The sequence below is a fragment of the Erpetoichthys calabaricus genome, chromosome 17 (assembly GCF_900747795.2).
Source record: "Erpetoichthys calabaricus chromosome 17, fErpCal1.3, whole genome shotgun sequence".
Taxonomy (NCBI): domain Eukaryota; kingdom Metazoa; phylum Chordata; class Cladistia; order Polypteriformes; family Polypteridae; genus Erpetoichthys; species Erpetoichthys calabaricus.
In genome coordinates, this window is record NC_041410.2 from 18,457,774 (window position 1) to 18,485,359 (window position 27,586).

A 27,586-nucleotide genomic window follows, 5' to 3' on the forward strand; every position below is an offset into this window, starting at 1 on the left:
AAAAAAAAGACTGAGTCATGGGGAGTTCTGGAATAATTAGCAATTTGATTCATTATTATGTTCAGACAAATCTATACAGTAATTGCAAGTATTAGAACACGTTCATTAGAAGAAATTTAAAAATGTGCATCCAAGAATTAATTTATAGATTGCTTTTGTTCTGCTTTTTGCAATACAGGTTTCATGAAGAATTAAAGTCAACAGAAATTAGCACTGAAGAGGAATGAACGCTAGACATCAAACAAGAGAATAACTCATCACAGGATACTTGCACACACCCATATTGGTCCATTTTACAGTGAACTTAGTAATAAATACTTAGATTGTACTGGGAAACTCCACCCAGAATCCCAGCTTGGAAATTAACAAATACTATGTTCAAATACTGTGAAATAGCAATGCAACATACTGAACAACCATAACATTTTATTTAAGAATGAAAATAACCAAAGTTCATTATGTTTTAAGCATTAAATAACAGATTTAGAACACTATTCTACATAGGCGAGAAATGCTGCTTACCTTACAATCCTGTCCAATATCTATTTTTATCTTTTCACATTCAGAGTTCCTTTTTATTTCCTTTACAGAACCACAAACCCTTCCTTCATTTCCTGGAGACAAACGAATATGTACTCTAGGTGCTCCACAGCTGTATTTCTTGAGATATGGTAAATGCCATGAAATCTGTTGAGAAGGTACCTCAAGTGAAAGGCTTCTCTGTAAGGCTTGGTGGTGGCTTTTTCTTGCTTGGTTACTGTTCCTTTCTTTGACACTGGTTAGGGGATAATCTGAGTTTTGCTGTGATGGCAAACAAGCAGATGTGCTCCTCATTAATTTTAGATGACAATGCTCTTGCAGATTTTCACATTTGGGTTCACTAACAGGGAGCTCATAATGCTCGAGACTTCTTGTACCACTGGAGGATGCAGCTGCCCTTGGTGAAGTATAATGTAATAAAACACTAGAGTGCCTTTCAGATCTCTCACGAATGGATTGCTGGTCCAGACTGGTGCTGGTTCCATAGGATTTATCCACTGGTGCCCCATTCAAATGAAGGGGCCTCACATCCCTGAGCTCTACAGGTGGACAACTAATTTTTGACAAACGGAGGCCATTGACTGCGGTAGCAACAGCACTTCTTGATGTTGCCTCCTCTTCTTCTTGTGAAGGATCCACTTCAGAAAGACAGAACTGATGTGAGGTTTGATAGGAAGCGTGCGATTGTGTAGGCCCTGGGCTAACTGGGGATGTGGGTGGAGTGCTGCAAGGACTCCGAGGAAAAATGACCAGAGAAGAACAACGTCTCAGTGGCACCTTTGCCCTTCTCCTTGCTGGAATAATTTCTGCGGCTGGTGGCCGCTCAAGGAATTCAGGATCAAAATAAATGCTGCTACTGCTGCAGTACCCTGCATCACTTGCATTGCTACTGCTACATGAACCTCCATCATTACTTGGGTTTCCAAGTGATGCAAAATCACCAGCAACATCATCTTTGGTTCTTGCACTCTCACCTCTGTCATCTGTGCATGACCTTAAATCGGGGATGCTCGAAGCATTACAAGACAGACCTGCAGAGGCAGGAAATCTGTTGGAGTTTTCTTCTTCTGGGGTACTGCTAGGACAGTAGCAAGCATCCCTGTGATGGTCTCTTGTGCCTAAATTGCAAGTCTCTGAGATAACCGGCTTCTCTCTATCCCTCGGAATCACATATGCTCCAGTCTCAAGGTCTCCACTGCATTTTGAAGCCTGGAGAGAAATTTGTAAAGACGTGCTCTTCTTACTGTTGTTCACCTTTGATATAAATAATGACGTCTGCCGCAGGTCTGGCGACAAGGGAGGCAATGAGCGCAGTGGTGAAGTTACTTTCATCTGGATAATATTATGCACTTCAGTAGGTCTCTGGGATGACACAGAAACATAATTTTCCACATCACTGCCACAAGTCTCCGACAAAGGGTCCGTATTGCTTCTTCTTGTTGCAAAATGCAAACGGAGTCTCCGTGCCATTTGTCTTCTTTTCTAATCCTTTGAGTGAGCAAGATGCATGGCGAAGTGCACTTGAGCAGCAACACCAAAACAACTGCTCAGTACCCTGTTCTGTTATTACAATCATTAGTAGCTGAAGATATCCGAAACAGCTGTAGTGACAAGCAACATTCCACTCAAGGCTGAACTAAACGCTGTCAGCCTGTGAAGTTGACAACCTCTGCAGGGTGAGCGCAGCTAAAACCACCGGCTTCTGAATAGTGAAATTCCTCAGTAAAAAGTTACGAAGGTGCGATACCTTTCAAAGACATAAACTGCTGCAGCTGGCTGCTGAACTGAACACACACCAAAGCCTTGTTTCAATTATATCCTCAACAATTTGCACGAATGAATCCAGCCCAGAAACAACAATCTTGGATTGCAGACTACAGCATGTTAAGCACTTCTCTGCTCTACTCCGCTAGCTGAGCAGTTTAAAACTAAATCAAGTACGGCAATGTCTAAAGTTTCCTCAGCACCGTACCACCACCAATATTTTTACCCTTTGAGTATAGAATTACAGGAAACTGGGAGGAATGAGGTCCAGCATGATTTGGTATCAAATTTAGGATTGAATTTCCAAATAGTACCCATACTAGGAAATCACTGGGCTTGTAAAAATATGCAGAGAGCTACTGGTAGCTATTACAAAGTACAAGTTAACCACACTTGTAAAAGCAATTATAGTTTCCTTCAAACAACTCTTTGATGCACAGATAAAGCAGAGCAAGTTAATCAACTGTTTACAAAACTCTGGCCATAGGAATTTGAAAGTTGGTTTCTTTTGTTAATTAACATTTTAAAATGTTTTTCTGGGGCCCTTGAGAAAACAACTACATCTCAATAATTCTAAACCAAAGTAAGTCATGCAGGCAAAATAATAAAAAAAATAAAAAGCATTTTGTAGGCCAGTATGGAACATTCACTGACATTTTAGAGAAAAAAAAAAAAAAGTCATCTGCGGAAAACAAAATTAAAACTAAAACTAAACTTCTACTTCTGCTCTTAACAGGCGGTTGCAATTTTAATTTTTAGATGACTGCAGCTAACAGCAGGTAACGGTGATACACAGTTAACAGACACACTAAACTTATTATTTCCCTTTAAGTAACACACCTTAAAGGATTTTTTTTTCTTTTTATTGGACTTTCAACATTAAGGAGCATACACACACATCACAAGAATAACAGACAAGCTTAACATACAATAGCATTTTTTTATATAAATTAGGATAATACAACAACTTAAATGCACATGAACCATTTACGTATGTTAATAAAATATTAAAATCAATACAAATGTGTTAGATGTAAATAATAAAAAAAAAACAAAAAAAAAAAAAAAAAAACAACACACCATTAATTTACATTTACACCCATTCCCTCAGACCCTAACTTGACTATACAAAGCATGAACCAATCCTGGATAACACGCCTGTCTATTGCAAGACAGGCTAAAAGAAAAACCCACAGTCACTCAGAAAACACCAATTTAGAGTGGCCAGTTAACCGAACAGGTTTAATAAGCTCGCCAATCCTATCCGCGTAATTTGTCCAATAACATTGAGTTATGTTAGCCACTGTTTTCTATTACACTACGTATTTCATGTGTATATGGTTTTGAGTGAAGATGAACTTTCCAAGGTTTGTGCACAATTTGTCCTTCACGAATTTATCAGTGGCTCTGTGTCCTTCTTTACCATTAATAGCTTCCTCCTTCTCACCTTCCTATGTGAACCACTTGGTCACTACTGCCACCTCCACTGTATATATATATATATATATAAAAAAAAAAAAAAAAAAAAAAAATATATATATATAAAAAAAAAAAAAAAAAAAAAATACTCCTCCTTTTGAATGTATGCTCAAATACGAACAAAAAAGTGCCTCGGCATGCACACCGTCTATGGCTTTCTTTGTTTACACTTTAATAATTTTCTTTACTAGCAGCTGCTACAATGCAGATTATTTACTTACTGTTTTACCAGCTTCTACTACCACTTGCACTGTTCAACCTGTTTTGTCTGTGCCACTGATAAACCAGCAGAAAATTATTGTAAAGGGAAAAAAGCTGTGAAAAATACTGCATGTCCTCTTAGTGGCACCCAAAAAAGGAATTAGGAGCAAATATTGCAGTTTACCGCTCATACTGAAGTAACACACACAAGGGTGGCCCATACTTAATTTGAGCTTCAATCGCAAATTAAAGTGTTGTGTACATTTTTTCTGCAAAATTTTTTTCATTAACAGGATTTTTTTTTTTTGGCCAAAAAACAGACAACCTGGGACCTCATGTATAAACGGTGCGTACGCATAAAAAATGTTGTGTACTCCCGATTGTAATTAACCTGTAACAATATAAATGGTCCACGGAATGGCCAAACTATTCCAAATACCATAGCCTCTTTAGCGTTGTTCCTCACAATGCACCACTCAGACTATTTATCCCACTGTATCTGTGTGCGCAATCTAATCGGAAAGAGAATTATCGGTATACAGCATCACACATACGCTGCCTCAGCCATGCTGTCTATTGAACTGCTCTCAAACAACAAATGCTTCAGAGCCTTTCCTGTAGGGATATCACGGTTCAGAAACATTCATCCCAAGAACTATAAATGCACTCAATCAGTCCATCAAGTGCTCCTTGTAGAACTGTTTGTACTTATTAGTACAATCACCTCAATGTAAACTTTCGATAGTTATAATATTGCACAACCTGCACCACTTTATAAAGCACGTATTTACATATGATGCTGATATTTTTAAGATAAAATGCAGCAAAATATGTTTATCACATTATACAGATAAAATGTTAACATCATTTAAATAATTTATATTGTTAATAGGGTGGCACGGTGGCGCAGTGGTAGCGCTGCTGCCTCGCAGTATGGAGACCTGGGTTCGCTTCCCAGGTCCTCCCCGAGTGGAGTTTGCATGTTCTCCACATGTCTGCGTGGGTTTCCTCCCACAGTCCAAAGACATGCAGCTTAGTTGGATTGGCGATTTTAAATTGTCCCTAGTGTGTGCATGGTGTGTGGGTGTGTGTGTGTGTGTGTGACCTGCAGTAGGTTGGTGCCCTGCCTGGGATTGGTTCCTGCCTTGTGCTCTGTGTTGGCTGGGATTGGCTCCAGACGACCCCCCCGTGACCCTATGCTCAGATTCAGCGGGTTGGAAAATGGATGGATGGATACTGTTAATAATTAAACATGCAAGGTCACAGTGTCGCAACGCTAGCAAGGAGCTGGCGCCCGTTCAGGGATTGTTCCTGCCTCATACTGTATTCTTGCTGGGACTGGCACAACCCTGGAAGAATAGATGGATAGAATAATTAAACATGTACTACGAAGATATTCCAATGTTCCTTAAAAGTTCTGAAGAATCGGTGTTCTAAGCTTACAGATGGCTTAACATCTATTACAGAGCTGATTATGTGGCTATTAGTTATTTGGAGAAAGAAAAGGAAGGGCAGGAATTGGAGGTTAGTAGGTTTGAAACAGACAGTACTGCTGCAATAAATTTTATCATCGAAGGTCGTGCACGGCGCAGCAGGAATCTTGCGTGAGGCAGTCTCTGGACAGGACGCCAGCTCGTCATTATCACTGCGTCACCGTGTTCCCATGTTTAATAACATGCTTTAACTCCTATCATCATGAAAATGATATCACGTATACATCTCAGTATTTTAAATTATTCAGAGAGCTGTAATATCACGAATGTAATGGATTCTGTGTCCAGTTAGAGGAAGAGAAAGCCCATTTAAGAAGCACGTAGTGATTCACACACCTAGACCACATAGAAGAACACATACAAAACAAAGCATTTAATGTGCTACTATAGTTACGATGGTATTTGAGAAACTAGTAAATTAAAACGATTTAAAAGATGAAGTTTATGATGTTCTACTTTAATGACAAAATAAACTACGTGATTAAAGTGGAAATTTTGAGATTAAAGTTGACATTTCAAGCTTTTTTCTCTCACTGTGTTCCTATTTTTTTTTTCCTTTTCTCTGTACCCTAATAAGCTTTCATATGACACTCAGACGCTGGGCTACGACTCGCCTTTTCGCAGTGACTTTGATATCTGACAACTTCTTTTTTATTTCGGGCACCGTGTGACTTTGTGAACTTGAGCTTTTGAGTTTCTCCAACACATTGTCACTTGATCAACTTCCTTTTGTTGTTTATACCACTGTTAAAACCAACAAATAGTACAATTTTCCCTTGCCTCCACTTGCTATTCGCTGAAATTCTTTTCCCCCGTGATTTTGCCATTGCCTTTTCACAGAACGCTGAGCTTAAGGGCTACAGTATTTATATTGATTTGCATATTCAAAGAGGCATAAATTCTGTGAGGAGTTTGGGAAGTGGCAGCAGGTGCGTGCACATGCGTTACTTTTCACGCTGACCAGGATTTATGGAGCGGAAGAATGTGGAAGTTGGCGAACACACAGATTTATGCATCTGGATTTTTTTGTGCGTACTCACATTTCCACTTTTGTCCTTACGCCATGTTTTAGTGTGAATGTGACTGATTAAATGACTATAACTCCAATTGTGATGAGGTTCTCAGAGAGATTAGTGCTGGAACACAACAAACAATACATTTCAGAGAGTCATGATGAATGATTGCATTTCATCACAATCAATACCCGGGCAATCCAAAATCCCTTGCGTTCCATACATCCTAGAACATCTAGACAAGACCACCTGTTATGCAGGAGTCCTATTATACAGTACAGATCAGCATTTAATACCGTTGTACTGTCAAAGGTGACCACAAAACTCCTCAATTTAGGTTGTAGAGCCACCCTCTGCAATTGGATCTTGGACTTCCTAACCAAGAGACCTCAGCATGTGCTGAATCTCAACATGGAGCTGTGTCTGATCACACATTCACAGATGAGTAACTTGATGATTGTACAACTCCATTATGAAATGTGGTAATGACACCAACATCATAGGCCTCACCACCAACAATAATGAGACCGCTTACAGATAAATGGTTAACCTGCACCCTCACTGGGGCGACAACAATCTTAACCTTAATGTCAGTAAAACCAATGAACTGGTTGTGGACTTCAGTAAGCAGAAGGAATATCACACTACCATCACCATCGGAATGAATGCTGTTGAGAGGGTGAGCAGGTTACATTTTTTTGGATTGAGAATCTCCGATGACTGAAGTGGACAAAAACATTTTAGCTATTGTCAAGAAGGCTGATCAGTGTCTCTTCTTCCTCAGACTTCAGAGGAAAGCTCAGATTTCTCTTTTCACGATCTTCTACAATTACACAGTGGAGCCCATTCTTACTGGCTAAATAACAACCTAGCATTGAACCTGGTCAGCTCAAGAACGCAAAACACTACAGAAGGTTTTGAAGGCAGCACAGGTTATTACTAGCACCCAGCTGCCTTCCATTCAGAATAAACACAACACTTGATAACTTAGAAAGGTAAACAGGATACCTAAAGATTTTAGCCATCCAATTCAAGTAAACAGTACAGGATCATTAGCACTCACATTAGTAATAAAGTCAGGGACAGTTTCTATCCACACATCGCATGGTTACCAAACAGGCAATTAAACTAACACATATTGTGACATAAAAAAAATATTTGGGTATGTGTATGATACATACACAGCTTTTCAGAGGTTAAAAAAAAAAAAAATTCTTGGAAGAATTTTTTTTTATTAAAATTGTATTAAGATGCAGGCCTTCTACTGGAGTTGATGACAACAGGTATTACCGTTATTTCATGTAGCACATTTCACACAATCTCAAAGCACTCAATTTTCATATTTTAGCTATAATTAGCTATAAGGTGTGTTTTCTATTTTTTGTTTTATAATTTATGTTTTGTAAGGTGCATTATTAAGGTGCACCTTAAGGTGCATCAGTCGTTAAACATGTGCTCTGACAATTTCTGGTAAGGAAGACAGAGGTTTTCAGGTATGGTAGTTATAATTACTAATCATAGTGCCAGACAGTGGCAGTGTGGGACATGATCATTAGCATAAACAAGTAAGAATTTCACTGCACCCTGTACAGTTGACAATAAGGACCTTACCAAATAAACCTATATTATAGTAGAAAAAAAAGTAGTGCCTTGATTGGTAGACCACATTTCTAAATAGAACAAGGGCATAAATAAGCAGTTAACTGCTGCAGGACCTGCTCAAGCATTCTACAACAAGGCTAGCTATGTGAGAATAAAAAAGTAAAAGCCAATTATTGCTATTCTTAAAATATGTTTCTGAGCCTTATTATTAGTGCATAGTTTCTATTATACAATAAGGTAATTTTGCCACTGGATTACTGGGTACACATAAAATAAAAAATGTTGGGTTAACCCAAGAGCAAAGATTTCTTCATCAAGACATGTAAAGGTGAGTTATTGTTACTCTTCATGCAGACCAGGAAATTAAAACACACACCTGATAGTGTGGGATGTGCTACCAAAAGTATAATTGGACCGTAATCGGTAAAGCAGGTGTTTAGCTGCTAAAGGAAATCCTCCTCGACCGTCGATGTGGTCCAATTTTAAATGTGCAGTCACAGATTTTAGCTTTCTGGCCTGACAGCTGAACTGAAAATTTAATTTGCCATTCTAAAGCAAAAGAGGCCAATGCTTCTTTGTCCTAGAGTACACTATACAAAATGAGATATCTTTAACAGAGGAAATGTTTTGGTAGTATAAGGGGAAAAAACAACAAGGATGAGTTGCATTTACATATTTTATGATATTTAAATTAATTAGGCTAGATTCACTACCAGCATGTTATGCTTAATGCTTGCAAAAAAAAAAAATCAATCATACTGAGAAACTGGTTTTATTATCAGTCAAAGTATTTGAATGCTTAACTGTACAGACCAACAGGTACAGCCCTGTTACAGTACAAAAACAACTGGTGTAGCAATTATATAGAATAGCAAAAATACCCAGCACAGTCTGGGGTGGAATAATGTGCAGGTGCAGTAATTAAGTAAATTCCCCAGGGGGAAATCTTTTGGCCCCACCCCAAAAATTTCACTCGCTAAACCCACAGTTGGGAGCAACTTTGCATACCTGTGCCAAGTCCCAATAATTCTTCCTAGGGGTGCATTCCTAATAAAGTGCACCTGCAGTTTAATTTTAAAACAAATATAGCATATGGTCTTTCCCTATACAAAGGCAGAATCTATGCAAAAATTTGGTTGAGATAGATTTAACTGTGTGGATCAGCATATTGGCCAAACAAATACATAAGGCGCTTTATATACAAGTAGATTTCCTTTCAGCAAACCTTTTTTTTGACATCGTTAATAAAATACCAGAAGTGCTCTGCACTTCATAACTCTACTGTGTAACTAATATAAACAATTAACATGTCACTGTGATTTATGTATTAATTTATTATTCAGACAAATATTTTTGCTATATTTAGAAATGTATATATACACACATTTACAAATAAAAACATTTAAGGTTATACTTGGAATATATTTACACACTACTGAAAGAAATGATTAAGTAGTGCAATAATGAAAACACCCATAGACAAACCCAAAATGCAACAGCTGAGAGCTAAAATGTCAGATTTTATATGCTAGAATGTTCTCATTACAAAGGAAAGCAAGAATGGTGTATTTGGTATGTTGTATCACCAACTAGACAATATCCTTTTATTTTAAACAATACTTGAATAACAAAGTATAGCTAATCCTAGCTATCCTTCACAATCGTTTAGCATGCAAGTACTGTCTGACAGGAATACATCCGATCATCCATCCTATGAATGCTTACTTTGAACCAAGCAAGCTGGACATAGCTGAAGGGCCAAGAACCAAGCACCAGACAACTGGATGATGATTACATTGTCTCAAAACTTTGATATTCTTCTGCCTTCCTGTGCCATAATAAACTAGTTAATGAAAGAATTTTTTTTAATGTTTTGTCCTTCCATCATTTATTTTAGAGAAAAAAAATAACTTCAGGGAATATTTGCCTCTGTTCAACTTTAGTCCGAACATATAGGCAGCTTTATTCTGTTGCAAAGTTATTTAGAAGACAAATGACAGAGTATACATTTTGGGATGGTAAGAATTATTTAACATTGTGTGTTCGTTTTTTTTGTAAACCATTATAAATATATAAAAAAAAAAAAAGTAGTGCTAAATAGACAACCCAAAAACATTAAAATATGCCACAAATTTATTAGAGAGTTAGGTCATACAATGAATCTTAATATCTAAATTATACTTGATTTTTGCACCAGCAGAGTAACTTAAAATACCTCTTCTCAATTTGCAATCACCAGAAAGCAAATATACTATTTATAGAGATGACCACTTTTTAATGTGTATTTTATTAAAGTAATTTTAAGGAAATGATCTTGCAAGTCCTTACTCTGTCACTGTAACCCATACAGGTTTGAAATATGTAAAACTCCTTAACTATTACCTATTCAGCTTATAGAAGTATTTGCGCTTTCCTTAGTAAATATTTTGTGATTGTGTTTATTTAATACAGAAGACTGGCTGTAAAGGCTGGGTGATTCTACTGTTTAAGGAGTTGTAGCCCTTTAATTTAAAAGTCAAAAATTAAATGCATCTGTCAGTGAAAAAGCAAAACAACATGCAATTCAGAAGTATGGTATTGGAAATTATGCAGACAAAAACAACTATATGTGACTGACTGCTGTAAAACAGAACAGGGCAGAAAATGAACGATTTTGTTTGACAACAAAATCATTAATTCACATGTTTTATGGAAAATGTTTATGTAATATGCAATTTTGCCCATCTACAAAATTTCATTTTTATGACTTGAAACTGTTTTTGAATGTATTGATTTCATCAAGATAAAAGGCACAAATATACTTTTATTCTACCAACCAAACATGCAAAGTACACTTGTACCTGTCTTTATGCTATTATACCATTTAAAAATTAAATTTCCTGTAATCTGAAATTAATGTATACTAATTTTACTTTAATAACATAGCAATATGAATAATAATAAAATATTTAATGCTTTGTAATTTGAACATTACTTTGTATAAACAGCAGCCACTTAATAAATATTCATTGTATTATATAACCTTTCATTCATAGAAAGCTTTTACCAAATATTCATCACTCAAAATTGGATTTATTATTTTGCAAACAAATAAAACTGAGGAAGTAATAAAGAAAAAAAAATGTAAAAGCCACTATTGCAAATTATGACTGAAACTGCCTACAGATGTGAGAAAAAAAAGCAGTTTACTATTTATACATTTAAAAAAAAAAAAAAAAAAACTTAAGATTTTTCCTGCATTCCATTTGTAAATTCTGCAATACTGGCTCTACTCAAATGCATATGTAAATTTTATATTTACAAAAGTTGGTATATACAAGAGTATACACTCATATATATGCATGCCCCTAACGTGTTCATATCATAGTTAAAGCATCAAGAAAAAAATTAATATTAATAAGCAACAGTTTAGTGGCAGTTCTTTTAGCTAAAGTCAATACTTTATACATTTTTTTGGTTGTCCCTTATTTCATATGCATTACTAAGGCAGTATTTTCTTAGGACTTTAAAGACTCTCAAGAGAATATTGTATTTCCTATACCTGCATTTTTATAGGAATAAAAAGTTATGTTATTTATACACATAACATCTAACTAAAATACAAGTTTAACTGTATACTGCTGAGATTTATAGAATGATAATAATATCTTAAGAGATCTTTCTTTTTAATTCAGCATTTGTTAAGAAAGCCCAAAGTTACTATTCCTTTTGCTCTCATTTTAATTTATAGCCTGAGAGAACTATAATAAAACACTAAACAAAGGAACCTTTTATCTGGAGCCATTTTTCAGTGAATTATTTCCAGATTTAGTAAAAATAAAACCGTATGTTTTAAAATAAAGCCACAAACAAAAGATGATTTCAGATTTTACCTTATTAAAAACAAAAAATTAATTTGAATCCTTAGCCATTACAACTGTCAGTGCAATATCTTAAGATTAAACTCCATTGCACCACCCTCAGAAACAGGACTATCATGCACTATAATCACTGGGACTGATTTTCAGGATTCAACTCAGGTCAATCATTATCAAAACATGTGACTCGCATGGTGACACAATATCCTTCATCTGCGAGAATATAGAAGAAAGATTTCTAAACACCTAAAAATGTATTGGTGAGGAATGGAATTAAAAGTAAGTTTAGAATGTTACACAAAAACTACTTGGACAATCTTAAATTTTTCTCCTAAAACAAACAGCACCAGTCATTTTTTTGCTTTGCTTAAACTCTTAACACACAAAAGCTCAACTAACTTGAATCATAATCACAAAATAAGTTGTATCCAAAATAGCCTATCAAAAAAATGACAGCTTTCTAGAACTCAAGGAGCAAAAAAAAAAAAAAAAAAACTAAAATATTGAAATTTTCAAAGAGAAAAAAATTGATTAGAATCAAGTCTGAAAATATTCTTCAATGTGCATTAATTTTCTGCAACACAATGCATTATGTTCAGATTGGTCTTAAATACCAGACCCAGCTATAGTATGATTAGATAAGAAAATAGACAAAATGATTTTAACTCCAAACCCCATTTTACTTTATTTTTCTGGATACTGAAAATCTTATGTGCAAGTGGTAATCAATGAGAAACACATTGCTACTCTCTGTAGCAATGATTAGTGTGTATAACTAGGTCACTGTATTCATGAATAGACTGCAGACTGTAACTAGAAGAAAAACTAAGTAGAAGAAACAACCTGGCCAGCATTAAATGAATATTTCTTAATTGCAAATTAGCAACGAAGTATAAAGGAAACAAATATGTTAAAGGGCAATATAGATGGCTTTAACAAAACTAAAATTAAACCTAATCCCTGCATTTTAGGTAGATAGTAGGCTTTAGTCATAGCATATTATAGAGATAAAAAGATCACATAAAATTTTCTCTCAATACATGATATTAAACAATGCTCAAAATACATATAAAAATTTTATTTCTTACATATTCTATACTAAAGAATGCTCAAAATGCATTCTCATTGATTCAATTGTCATCATACAGTTTAACTATGTTATTAAACAGAACACGGTTGTGAGTTGCAGTCTCACTTCTGAAACTACTCCAAGATGGTCCTTAAAAAGATCAAGTAGGCCACACAGGAATAAAATAGGCCAGGCTCTGAAAAACTCAACAATCACACTATAAAAGTGTCAAACTTAATATTGTGATTTCAGGGATGTTCTGCAGGACAGATTTAGCAAGGAGAATTGGTAGATGAGTTCAAATTCAAGGTTTAAACAGGCCAATGTCAAAAACAGGAAAAGTCAGAAAATCTGAATTTCAAAACACCAATTAGAACTTGTAGTCACAATAAACCAAAAACACAAAAATCTGACTTTGTAAAAGTAATTTTCCTATTTAGTTTATACACACTGCAAAAGTTTGTTTTTACACGCAATTCTGCCCACCAGAAAGTGATGCCACAATCTTGTAATTTCTGGAGATCACGTGGTAGCAAAGACACTACTGCCAAAAACAAAATGGCAACAACCTCAAACAAAATGTCATTGTGAAAAACAAAAAAAAAAAAAAAAATACAAAACAGGAAAATAAATTTCAGTTACTCCAAAATGAAACCTAAAGTATAAATAAGAAGAGAACTGGATTAAGGATGTTCAAAAACCTAAAAATAAAAATTGAACAAGAAATAAAAAAAAAATATATATATAAAAAAATTCATGCTGTAACATTTAAAAACCTAACAAAGGGACAGACTGGGAAACCCAACTCAAAGATAATAATACAATGCTTATTACAATTTAGAGTTTAACAACAAATGGATTCTAAGAATAAAACAGCAAATACTCAAAAAAAAGTCTAAAAACAACAAAACCCAAGTTCAGAACTAAATCATAACAAAGAAAAAAATTTCAAATGCAAGGCAATCAAAATAAGAGCACATACAAAATTACATATCCGAAACTGAAATAATAATAGTTTAATATACAACGATTATTCAATAATATAATACAACTGACAAGCTAGCTCATGCCTCAGGAACAGTGCTGTAGAATCTAAGTTCTTAAATTGTGCAAGGGTGGTCACTTAGATACAGTGTCAAGGAATCCCATCCCTTAACCATATACAACAATAATTGGAAACCCAAAATACATTAAAATGAAAACAAGGAGATTTAGTATATATCAAAAGCATTTACATAGAAAAATAACCAAAAATAAATCAATAGAAATAGAAAATAAATACCACAATATGGCTGACAACATGCATCACTGAAATAGAGCACTCATAGAAAACAGCATGAAAGTCTAACAAAAACACTGATTTTTAAAACTGAACTAACACATGGTGTAGCATGATTTTAATTCACGAGCGCTACCAAATAAGCCATATTTTTACTGCACAAACAAATTATCTACAGAAGTACAATAAACATATATAACAGAGTTTAATTCTAAACCCTAATAGGGTAGTCTCGAGTTACACATCACTCCCTTATCCTAAGAGACTGCAGGTGTATTTTGGGAAAAGTGGTTGATACCATATCATAAAAAACTAGGTTTGGTTACGGCAGTGGACTTAGTGAAAAGTGTTTTTTTTTTTCTTTTTTTAAAAACAAAATGAATAAAAAAGGAAACACTATTCGCCTAATACATTATGGTTTAAGAATTTACTCCAAAAGTCTTGTCTAGCATGTACAGGCTTTACAGTAATCCCTCGCTACTTCGCGGTTCACTTTTCGCGGATTCACGACTTCGTGGATTTTATATGTAAGCATATCTAAATATATAACGCGGATTTTTCGCTGCTTCCCGGGTTTCTGCAGACAATGCGTCTTTTTAGTTCTGGTATTTGCTTCCTCAGTTGGTTTGCCCAGTTGATTTCATACAAGAGATGCTATTGGCGGATGGCTGAGAAGCTACCCAATCAGAGCACGCAGTTAAGTTCCTGTGTGCCGCTGATTGGCTCAGCGACGGAGTGCTGCATTAACCAGGAAGTCTCATCTCACTCTTTCAACATTAACGTGCTCTTGCTACTGCATTCAGGGATTATCACGTTCAATCGTCATCATTTTTACTGCGCAGCATATTCATCATGTCATATATAGCTACGTGTACTTCGCTATACAGTAAGTGTAAACTTATCTACCGATTTCACATTGCTTAGCAGTTGTCCCTGTTATTAACAGAGTAAAGGGTGGGTTGTAAACAATACAGGGAGGGTTTAAAAACGTCCAAATACACGTTAAATAATTAAATAAATATGGTGTCCCTACTTCGCGGAAATTCAGTTATCGCGGTCGGCCTTGGAACCTATCTCCCGCGATAAGTGAGGGATTACTGTACTCCAGATTGGAAAACACATATGCAAGATCTTTATTTACTCATACTTACTGCAATGAATATTCTCCAGGTAAACACAATATTAACATTGTTAACTTTGTAATGTTCTAAGCACTTTGAGCTACATTCTTTGTACAAAAATGTGCTATATAAATAAGTGTTGTTACCATGTGCACTCAATTTTATTACATCTTGCACTGAAAGAATGCTGAATACAAAATGAAAAGAGGACCAACTTACCAATCGATTTTCATCAAAAACTTCAAAAAGGAGTCTATGCTGTCTTGGATGAACCTGCAAGCCACAGAAAAAAGAAAATATTGCTTGTAATAAGCATTGCCTATTTAGTATTTTTGTTACATAATAACAGGCATATCTCAGCAGATGTTTAATACAAACATTACATGTTTAGCTTATTTATGAGAAACAGAAAGACACTGCCTGAGGTGTTAAATGTTAACATTTTAATACATTAATAAAACCTTAACATTCTATTAAATTGTTTTCCCTTTTACCTACGATAAGAGGTGGTCAACCTTTCTAATACACCTACAATTCAAAAACACCCTTGAAACTCTGCTGTTTCACTAACAAGAGAAAATATCCAAATGGTTGCATGGGTAGTTCTAAAATGCAGTCAATGTACTGCCTTAAAATACCCAACAATGTGCTGTACCTTGTTCCAGATCTTCACAGGCATTTGTGAAAGAATGAGCTCTATATGCCTTTACTCTTCACTCATGTCCCTCTGCATTAACAAAGATGTCAAAACTCATACATAATTCTACTGGACTGGTGCAGCCGAGAATTTTGAAGACATAAGATTAATGCCCCGCATATTCTTCCCGCTCAGGAGATGTTTTGGTTTGGCAGAGTTAAGTATGCTTTCTTCTCTAAAAAGACATTTTAGAACATATACATTATGTTCACATTGGGAATGTGGTGAAAAATGTAAAAAGTACTTCAAAAAGAAACATGCAACAGTCTAAAGGCAAAACCGATAAATATGCAGAAAAAAATCCTATTTAAAACAAAGTTTTCCATCCTGTTACTTGTGTAAAGATTTCCTCAAAGGGCATATATTCAGAGTCTGATAATGAAAAACTCAACAGTTTTTCAAAAGTACAACAAGGGAACTTTGCAGCTATATATAATCTCTGTGTCTGAGTCATGCTTATTTTATTTAAAACTTCACAAATAACTAAGTTCAAAGTACTTTACCATATCATTTGTCACCTCATTTATCTATAATTAAAGTTTTATCAAAAACATTGGATTAAACCAAGTCAAAAATTTTTTTTTTCTTAGGAGGCTTCTTTCCTTTAATGAAAGTGGTGACATCCTGCAACTCTGTAATGGCCAGAGTAATGTACTGGGCTGATAACATCACTGCAAGAAAGTCCCACTGAATTAACAACCTAATTAACAAGGCATGCTCAGTTATGGGATGGACTCTTGACCTGATGGAGAGAATGAAAACAAAACTAATGGCCATTATGAACAACGCTGCACATCCTTTCTATTACACACTAGTGATAGGTACTTTCAGCCAATGGATTGTTCACCAGAAATGTGTCAAAAATGCAACCAGGGTTCCTTCATACCTAATATACAGTGCATCCGGAAAGTATTCACAGCGCATCACTTTTTCCACATTTTGTTATGTTACAGGCCTTATTCCAAAATGGATTAAATTCATTTTTTTTCCTCAGAATTCTACACACAACACCCCATAATGACAACGTGAAAAAAGTTTACTTGAGGTTTTTGCAAGTTTATTAAAAATAAAAAAACTGAGAAATCACATGTACATAAGTATTCACAGCCTTTGCCATGAAGCTCGAAATTGAGCTCAAGTGCCTCCTGTTTCCCCTGATCATCCTTGAGATGTTTCTGCAGCTTAATTGGAGTCCACCTGTGGTAAATTCAGTTGACTGGACACGATTTGGAAAGGCACAACACCTGTCTATATAAGGTCCCACAGTTGACAGTTCATGTCAGAGCACAAACCAAGCATGAAGTCAAAGGAACTGTCTGTAGACCTCCGAGACAGGATTGTCTCGAGGCACAAATCTGGGGAAGGTTACAGAAAAATTTCTGCTGCTTTGAAGGTCCCAATGAGCACAGTGGCCTCCATCATCCATAAGTGGAAGAAGTTCGAAACCACCAGGACTCTTCCTAGAGCTGGCCGGCCATCTAAACTGAGCGATCAGGGGAGAAGGGCCTTAGTCAGGGAGGTGACCAAGAACCCGATGGTCACTCTGTCAGAGCTCCAGTGGTCCTCTGTGGAGAGAGGAGAACCTTCTTGAAGGACAACCATCTCTGCAGCAATCCACCAATCAGGCCTGTATGGTAGAGTGGTCAGACGGAAGCCACTCCTTAGGAAAAGGCATATGGCAGCCCGCCTGGAGTTAGCCAAAAGGCACCTGAAGGACTCTCAGACCAACAGAAAGAAAATTCTCTGGTCTGATGAGACAAAGATTGAACTCTTTGGTGTGAATGCCAGGCGTCACGTTTGGAGGAAACCAGGCACTGCTCATCACCAGGCCAATACCATCCCTACAGTGAAGCATGGTGGTGGCAGCATCATGCTGTGGGGATGTTTTTCAGCGACAGGATTTGGGAGACTAGTCAGGATAAAGGGAAAGATGACTGCAGCAATGTACAGAGACATCCTGGATGAAAACCTGCTCCAGAGCGCTCTTGACCTCAGACTGGGGCAACGGTTCATTTTCAGCAGGACAACAACGCTAAGCACACAGCCAAGATATCAAAGGAGTGGCTTCAGGACAACTCTGTGAATGTCCTTGAGTGGCCCAGCCAGAGCCCAGACTTGAATCCGATTGAACATCTCTGGAGAGACCTTAAAATGGCTGTGCACCGACGCTTCCCATCCAACCTGATGGAGCTTGAGAGGTGCTGCAAAGAGGAATGGGCGAAACTGGCCAAGGAAAGGTGTGCCAAGCTTGTGGCATCATATTCAAAAAGACTTGAGGCTGTAATTGCTGCCAAAGGTACATCGACAAAGTTTGAGCAAAGGCTGTGAATACTTATGTACATGTGATTTCTCAGTTTTTTATTTTAATAAACTTGCAAAAACCTTAAGTAAACTTTTTTTTCATGTTGTCATTATGGGGTGTTGTGTGAAAACTCCTTTAAACCGCCACCTTATCGTGGTGGAGGGGGTTTGCGTGTCCCAATGATCCTAGGAGCTCTGTTGTCCGGGGCTTTATGCCCCTGGTAGGGGCCACCCAAGGCAAACTGGTCCTAGGTGAGGGATGAGACAAAGAGCGGTTCAAACCTTCTATGATGAATGAAAACTTTGGACAGCGTTTTCCCTTGCCTGGATGCGGGTCACTGGGGCACCCCTCTGGAGCCAGGCCAGGAGGTGGGGCTCGGCCGGGCACAGCCCGAAGAGGCAACGTGGGTCCCCCTTCCCATGGGCTCACGACCTATGAGAGGGACCAAGGAGGTCGGGTGCAGTGTGAGTTGGGTGGTGGCCGAAGGCGGGGACCTTGGCAGTCCAATCCTCGGCTACAGAAGCTGGCTCTGTCACCTCTCTGAAGGGGAAGGAGCCTGAGCTAGTGCGCGAGGTTTCGGCTAGATATAGTCGGACTCACCTCGACGCACAGCTTGGACTCTGGAACCAATCTCCTTGAGAGGGGCTGGACTCTCTACCACTCTGGAGTTGCCCCCGGTGAGAGGCGCCGAGCGGGTGTGGGTATACTTATTGCCCCCCGACTTGGAGCCTGTTCATTGGGGTTTACCCCGGTAGACGAGAGGGTAGCCTCCCTCCGTCTTCGGGTGGTGGGGAAGGGTCCTAACTGTTGTTTGTGCGTATGCACCGAATGGCAGTTTGGAGTACCCACCCTTTTTGGAGTCCCTGTAGGGGTTGCTAGAGGGCATACCTTCTAGGGACTCCCTCGTTCTGCTGGGAGACTTCAATGCTCACGTGGGCAATGACAGTGAGACCTGGAAGGGCATGATTGGGAGGAATGGCCCCCCTGATCTGAACCCGAGCGGTGTTTTGTTATTGGACTTCTGTGCTCATCACGGATTGTCCATAACAAACACCATGTTCAAGCATATGGGTGTTCATATGTGCACTTGGCACCAGGACACCCTAGGCCTCAGTTCGATGATCGACTTTGTGGTCGTGTCATCGGACTTTGCGGCCACATGTCTTGGACACTCGGGTGAAGAGAGGGGCGGAGCTGTCAACTGATCACCACCTGGTGGTGAGTTGGCTTCGATGGTGGGGGAGGATGCCGGTCAGGCGTGGTAGGCCCAAAACGTGTTGTGAGGGTCCTGCTGGGAACGTCTGGCAGAGCCCCCTGTCAGAAGTAGCTTCAACTCCTACCTCCAGCAGAACTTCAACCACATCCCGAGGCAGGTGGGGGACATTGAGTCCGAATGGGCCATGTTCCGTGCCTCTATTGTTGAGGCAGCTGACCGGAGCTGTGGCCGTAAGGTGGTCGGTGCCTGTCGTGGCGGCAATCCCCGAACCCGTTGGTGGACACCGGCGGTGAGGGATGCCGTCAAGCTGAAGAAGGAGTCCTACAGGACCCTTTTGTCCTGTGGGACCCTGGAGGCAGCTGATAGGTACCGGCAGGCCAAGCGGAATGCGGCTTTGGTGGTTGCTGAGGCAAAAACTCGGGCATGGGAGGAGTTTGGGGAGGTCATGGAGAACGACTTTCGGACAGCTTCGAGGAGATTCTGGTCCACCGTCCAGCATCTCAGGAGGGGGAAGCAGTGCAGTGTCAACACTGTATATGGTGGTGAAGCTGCGCTGCTGACCTCGACTCGGGATGTTGTGGGTCAGTGGGGCGAAGTACTTCAAAGACCACCTCAATCCCACTAACATGCCTTCCAATGAGGAAGGAGAGCCTGGGGACTCGGAGGTGGGCTCCCCCATCTCTGGGACTGAAGTCACCGAGGTGGTCAAAAAACTCCTTGGTGGTAGGGTCCCCGGGGGTGGATGAGATACGCCCGGAGTTCCTCAAGGCTCTGGATGTTGTAAGACTGTCTTGGTTGAAACGCCTCTGCAACATCGCATGGACATCAGGGACAGAGCCTCTGGATTGGCAGGACTGGGGTGGTGATCCCCCTCTTTAAGAAAGGGGACCGGAGGGTGTGTTTCAACTACAGAGGGATCACACTCCTCAGCCTCCCTGGAAAAGTCTATTCGGGGGTCCTGGAGAGGAGGGTCCGTTGGATAGTCGAGCCTCGGATTCAGGAGGAACTGTGGTTTTCGTCCTGGTCGCGGAACAGTGGACCAGCTCTACACCCTTAGCAGGGTCCTGGAGGGTGCATAGGAGTTTGCCCAACTAGTCTACATGTGTTTTGTGGACTTGGAAAAGGCATTCGACCGTGTCCCTCAGGGAATCCTGTGGGGGGTACTCCGAGAGTATGGGGTACTCCGAGAGTATGGGGTACCAGACCCCCTGATAAGGGCTGTTCGGTCCCTGTACGATTGATGCCAGAGCTTGGTCCGCATTGCCGGCAGTAAGTCGAACCCGTTTCCAGTGAGAGTTGGACTCCGCCAGGGCTGTCCTTTGTCACCGATTCTGTTCATAACTTTTATGGACAGAATTTCTAGGCACAGCCAGGGAATTGAGGGGGTCCGGTTTGGTGGACTCAGGTTTGGGTCACTGCTTTTTGCAGATGATGTTGTCCTGTTTGCTTCATCAGGCCGTGATCTTCAGCTCTCTCTGGATCGGTTCGCAGCCGAGTGTGAAGCGGCGGGGATGGGAATCAGCACCTCCAAATCCGAGACCATGGTCCTCAGCCGGAAAAGGGTGGAGTGCCCTCTCAAGGTTGGGAGCGAGATCCTGCCCCAAGTGGAGGAGTTCAAGTATCTCGGGGTTTTGTTCACGAGTGAGGGAAGAATGGAGCGTGAGATCGACAGGCGGATCGGTGCGGCATCCGCAGTAATGCGGGCTCTGCATCGGTCGGTTGTGGTGAAAAAGGAGCTGAGCCGCAAGGCGAAGCTCTCAATTTACCAGTCAATCTATGTTCCTACCCTCACCTATGGTCATTGAGCTATGGGTAGTGACCGAAAGAACGAGATCACAAATACAAGCGGCTGAAATGAGTTTCCTCCGCAGGGTGTCTGGGCTCTCCCTTAAAGATAGGGTGAGAAGCTCAGTCATCCGGGAGGGGCTCAGAGTAGAGCCGCTGCTCCTCCGCATCGAGAGGAGTCAGATGAGGTGGCTCGGGCATCTGATCAGGATGCCTCCTGGACACCGCCCTGGTGAGGTGTTCGGGGCACGTCTAACCGGGAGGAGGCCCCGGGGAAGACCCAGGACACCCCCACTTCTGACGCTGGAGGGACTATGTCTCTCGGCTGGCCTGGGAATGTCTTGGGATTCTCCTGGAAGAGCTAGAAGAAGTGGCCGGGGAGAGGGAAGTCTGGGCATCTCTGCTCAAGCTGCTGCCCCCGCGACCCGACCTCGGATAATTTTGGCTGAAATACTATTAAATAAACCACTTCTAAAAAAGTGCCCATGCTTAACATCATGCATAACACTGAAGTACATTTAAACAGGATTGAGCTTTTGAAGACGACATGCCTCCACTCTCATTCACTGAAAGCTTTTCTTGGCCAGCATTAGAAACCATGTTCGGTACAACACTGAAAATGTTAGCATTTTATTTGACACTGATAAAACAATATGATTATGTTTACACAATAAAACCTTTGACCGGCATAAAAAAATTATTAAAAAAAAAAACAGTTTAATGAGAGAGAGAGAAATCTGTATATTTTACACACACACACACACACACAGACTTATACATATGCTGTGTTCATTCATTTGTTTCAAAAAACACTACAGACATGCTTTATTGGAAGGATATTTCAAAAATTTTATTAATACTCAACACAACTAAATGTACAAGGACCACTATATAATTTAAAATTATAAAATAGCTATCATGACTTCCAAGTTAAGTTTAAGGCCAATGCTAAAATCCTTTTCTCATCAATTCCTGCTCTCCTGCATACAGTGATACAAGCAAACAAGATACATCCATCCATCCATTATCCAACCCGCTATATCCTAACTACAGGGTCACGGGGGTGTGCTGGAGCCAATCACTCATGCTTAAAACTGCAAGAATTAAAAATAAATAAATAAATAAAAATACCACGGGAAACTAAGCCTTTTGGTGGATGACTAACAAGCTCTGGAGTGATCAATTTGCCAGATTAGAACTGGAACAGCCTCTGCATTTAAATTAAGGAAAAAAAGCTCTTTATTTCAGCACATATACTTGTCAGACCAGTTGGTGACAATTTTCATAGCGCTTTTTAAATTATACATTATTATGATCAGCTCTTACAAAATCTTGTATTTTGTTCTCTGTATCTTTCAAAGTAGCTTTACACTACTGATTCATTTACCATGTTATACCTCTTGGCCGCAGTGAAGGGGAGGGGGGTTGTTTGGTGGGAGATACTATCAGTAACAACCTTAATCACAAACAATGGCCTACTCCACAGCTCATGGGTGGCCTTTTGTCTTAGGATAATAACTATTTGCGTTTATATAGCACTTTTCTCAGCACTCCAAGTGCTTTACTTAGTGAGTGGGGAGCCTCTTCAACCACCACTAATGAGTAGCATTCACCTGGATGATGCGACAGCAGCCATTTTATGCCAGTACTCCTACTGCACATTAGCTATTAGGTGGTGAAGGAGCATTAGCCATGACATTGGAATGCACAGATTGTGAGCCATCTTTGGGACTGGCACATAATGAGATTTTAGGTTTTTCTCTTCATTTTACTGCTGATCTTAGCTTAACATACATTTTATTTTTATTAACACACACACATTTTTTTTGCTACAATTAGGAGCTTTAGAATATAAGAAGTAAAAAATACACACTCAGATATATTAATACAGACATACATGTGGATATACTCATTAAATATGTATAAACATAACACATGCCATTTTTACTGTTATGGTTCTTTTTCATATAAAAATGTACAGTACTCAAACATAATGGTAGGAAAAAATATTAAAGTAAGCTTAATGAACGACTAGAAGGGAGAAGATATACTGTATATTGCAAAGCACCAAATAGCTCTTTAAAATAACATTTATTCACATGTTCTTGCCTTGTTCCACCAGCAGTAGCACAAGTGGCCGCTGCATACGAGCTTGCAGTGGAAAACATGGGATCAAAACACAGAATCAAAATGCTAGTTGAAGATAGAGTAAATCACTGCTTAAATTTACACGATTAAGCAGAATTTACCACCATGTAGCTAGTAAAAAGATGTATGTTTAGGCCATATATACAAGACCGAAATTCTCCTGAAACAAATAGTTAAAAATAAAGAGAGATACAAAATTACATAAAATTAACAAGGAAACCAAAAAGCTATTCTACATAAAAAAAGCATTTATCAAAGATTCAACCCTTTTGTTCTAACCACAATTATAAAAAAAAAACAGAAGAAATATGGACATTTGCTGAAATACTGAGATACATTTGATTAAAGAGGAAAAAAAATCTGTTTACTGAAAAATATAAATTAAGGCCTTTAGGCCTTGTAATCCAAAGACAGAACCAAATACAATATTAAAACCTATATTAGAGGGTGTGAACAACCAAAAAAAAGTGCTGTATGGCTAATTTTTCTATAATTAAATGACTAACTTTCAGAGATGGCACCTTAATGCTTGATTTCATGCATTTGGACAATGATTGGTTTATATAATTTTTTGGCATTAAAAAACTCTTCATAGCTATATAGTAAATGTTTAAATAGCGTGCACTGTAGAATCCAGTAGTTCTAATTAGACCCTGCACAAGACATGAAGCTTTTGATATTTTTACTCCACCTGATACAATTCAATCCATGTAAAAATAGTTACAACTAAAAATATTATGTTACATACCCTGTGATAGCAGCTATTTTTGACACAACCTTTATTAAAAATGAATAGCAAACAATACAGAATTAGATACTTTTACTGGTGTCAACATTCAGGTCTTGCACACTAACAATTGAGGCAAAAGGATAGCATAATGAGTTTATTGGGGGGGGGGGGGGGGAAAGAGTACAATAAATCTTCATTTATGATCTGCCAAATGAATCATGTAGCAACAGTTAAAAAAAATATTATAGAAAAAGTGATCAAGATTTTGTACGATTTATTATGTTTGCTTTTGAAGCACCCTTTCACAATATTTAAGATGGAATGACCAAAATTTCCAATTGTATGTAAAAAGAATATAGAACATTGTAGGAGCAACTCCCTGACATATTTGCTATTAGAAAGACTACTCAAGACACATACTTTACTTACTCATGTTGCATGCATTTTTTACTTCTACACCATGGACCATCCATGCAAAATTATCTAGAATGATAAACAGGTTTGACAAGAAAGATCAAATATATACCAATAGTCAGTAACCATGGGCTTCTACAAAATGGCTGTGTGACAAATATAGAACCTCATTCTTCAATAGACAATTTGTCACTAGTTTCCTCAGCCATTGACAATCTATTTTCAACTGTCAGCAGTGTCAACCTGTCTGAAATATAGCCAGGTCTCAATAGTCTACCATGCTCTACCAATTTAGAGAGTTAGGTAACGAAGGCATTTACTGGATCAACTAGCCTCTAGTATTCAGGCAGAATATTCAAGGTTTATACCAAAGACACCAATACCTCTCTTCTTTCAACTCTTTTTCTCTTGCTCTGGTGACCCTAACGAAACACCTTAGCTGACAAGGTATACTGTATATACAAATGCACTGCCTGGTTCAATTAGTAGAGTCTCTATCTGCCACTTGGGACAGGTCTCTGTCCTCTACAGGTTTCCTATGGGGAGGCCCAATAAAACATTTAAAGATGCCCTTTTTCTTATTACAGGTTTCTAAAGATTATGACATTGATTAGAATACAGAAATTTAGATAAGACTGGAAAGGGTAAATTGTATATGCATACAGTTTAACCCCACTATGTATATTTTTAAAAAGACTAAAACCACCATACCACATACACCAATACTTTTGTTATGGGAAAAACTGACATGAACATAGAGACAATCTTGAAAAATAGTTTTCAGTAATGTCATAACTTGAAAAACCATTGTCAATAGAGTGGAGATGCATTTTAGCAAGCTCCACTTAAACTATATACTTGAGCTCCAGCTAGTTAATAAGAAAAATAAAAATTCTTATTTAAAGTAAATTATACATTTAAAGCAGTATTCATGAAAAAAAAAAAATACTTAAGTGTACAAATAGTTGAAAAATACATTTTTCTTTTTTCATTCACCACCATCATCATCACAAAGGAAATGAGTTAAAGGCATATATTTTAAAAGGAAAAAAGGCACAGTACAGTAAAGTCTTTTATATGACAATGAAAACAAATAATAAAGTCACCTCAAATAAATCAAGAAATGAAAACCATTCGCAAATGTGTTTTTTCTGGGGCAGCTCACAGCCATACTAAAAGGCTTGCTGGACCAAAGTGTGCAGCTTTCAGTCAGGCCCCGTTGAAATTCTTTTGATAAAATTCCAAGGCATGCAGTGGAAACCTGCTAGCAAACCACTGGAAGAAAAAGATGGAATTTAAGATTTCTACCACAAATTTTAGACAGCTGCTCCCAGACACTGTTGTTTAGATTATGCATGCTTTCTGAAATTGAGGCCGCAAATATTACAGAGTATGGCAAACCGATAAAACTACAAGGTCTCAAGCTATGTAAACCAAACTTAGACTAGATAATAATCACAAATGAGGACTGCAACAAAAAGAAATAAAACTAGCAACAAAAGAAACAACATCTGTTATACTTAATTAGCATATTTGTCTAACAACCAAAAACATATTCTACTATTTTAAAGTACAGTAATGTCTTAAAACAATCCCTTGGAATCACCATTAAATTCAATATGTAGAACAATAAACTGGAGACTTATTGTGCTTAGGTTGGGTCCATAATAATAATAATAATAATACATTTTATTTATATAGCGCCTTTCCCATGCTCAAGGCACTTACAGAATATAATAAAGAACGGCAGAATATACAGTATATAGCATTGTACAAACCAGATAAATAAAGAAGATTAAGACAGTAAATTCTGAAAAAAAAACAGACAACATAATTGACGGTCTAGCACACACACATACAGGTTACATTGGCATCTTGACAGAGAAGTAAACTGAGAGAAAGGTAATAAAGTCAAATAGAGCTAAAAGCCTTCCTGAACAGATGAGTTTTGAGTTGTTTTTTTAAAAGAATTCATGGAGTCAGCTGACCTGATTAATTTCGGTAGGTCATTCCAGAGTCTGGGCGCTATACAGCTGAAGGCCCTGTCACCCAGAGTGTAGATTAGTGAGGGGCACAACAAGATTACCAGAATCAGAGGACCTTAGTGGGCGGGCAGGCACATAGTGATGGAGAAGGTCACTGATGTAGTTTGGTGCAAGGTTATTTAAAGCTTTGTAGGTTATTAGTAGGATTTTATATTCGATTCTGTAGGACACAGGGAGCCAGTGAAGACGGAGCAGGATGGGTGTGATGTGCTCGCTGCTGCTGGTTCGTGTCAGGACTCTTGCAGCTGAGTTTTGAATAAGCTGGAGCTGTGATATAAGATCAGAAGGGGCACCTGCCAGTAGGGAATTACAATAATCGATGCGGGATGTGATAAAAGCATGGACAAGTTTCTCAGCATTAGAGAAGGAGAGGAAGGAGCAAACACGGGATATGTTACGGAGGTGAAAGTAAGAAAGTTTCTTAATGTGATTTATGTAGGCGGAATAAGTGAGGGAGGAATCAAAAATGACACCAAGATTTTTTACAGTAGAGGCAGGTCTGATGAGATCACTGCCAAGATGGACTGGGAAGGAGCTCATTTTATTAAGTTGCATTTTAGTCCCAATTTGCAGGAGTTCAGTTTTATTGCAATTTAATTTTAAAGAGTTCTGCTCCATCCAGGTTTTACTTTCACTAAGGCAGGTTGTGAGCTGAGAAAGCTCTGATGAAGTTGCACTTTTAACATTGAAGTAGAGCTGGGTATCATCTGCATAAAAATGATAACCCAATCCATAACTACAGATAATATGGCCAAGGGGAAGCATATAAATACAGAAAAGCAGAGGACCAAGGACAGAGCCCTGAGGGACTCCTTGTGTGACTGGCACGGA

At 38.5% G+C, this 27,586-nt stretch overlaps 1 protein-coding gene across 2 annotated transcripts in view; it reads right to left on the minus strand.

The window, feature by feature from the left end:
* The window catches only part of nedd4a (NEDD4 E3 ubiquitin protein ligase a), a 142,131-nt gene that overhangs the window by 85,909 nt on the left and 28,636 nt on the right, over window positions 1-27,586 (minus strand). The window contains exon 5 of one of the 2 annotated variants that reach the window (XM_051920480.1): window positions 15,638-15,691. In XM_051920480.1, coding sequence (XP_051776440.1) covers window positions 15,638-15,691 — 54 coding nt within the window. Of the gene's footprint in view, window positions 1-522; window positions 2,499-15,637; window positions 15,692-27,586 lie in introns of those variants that run through there. The other variant, XM_051920478.1, reaches the window with a different exon arrangement.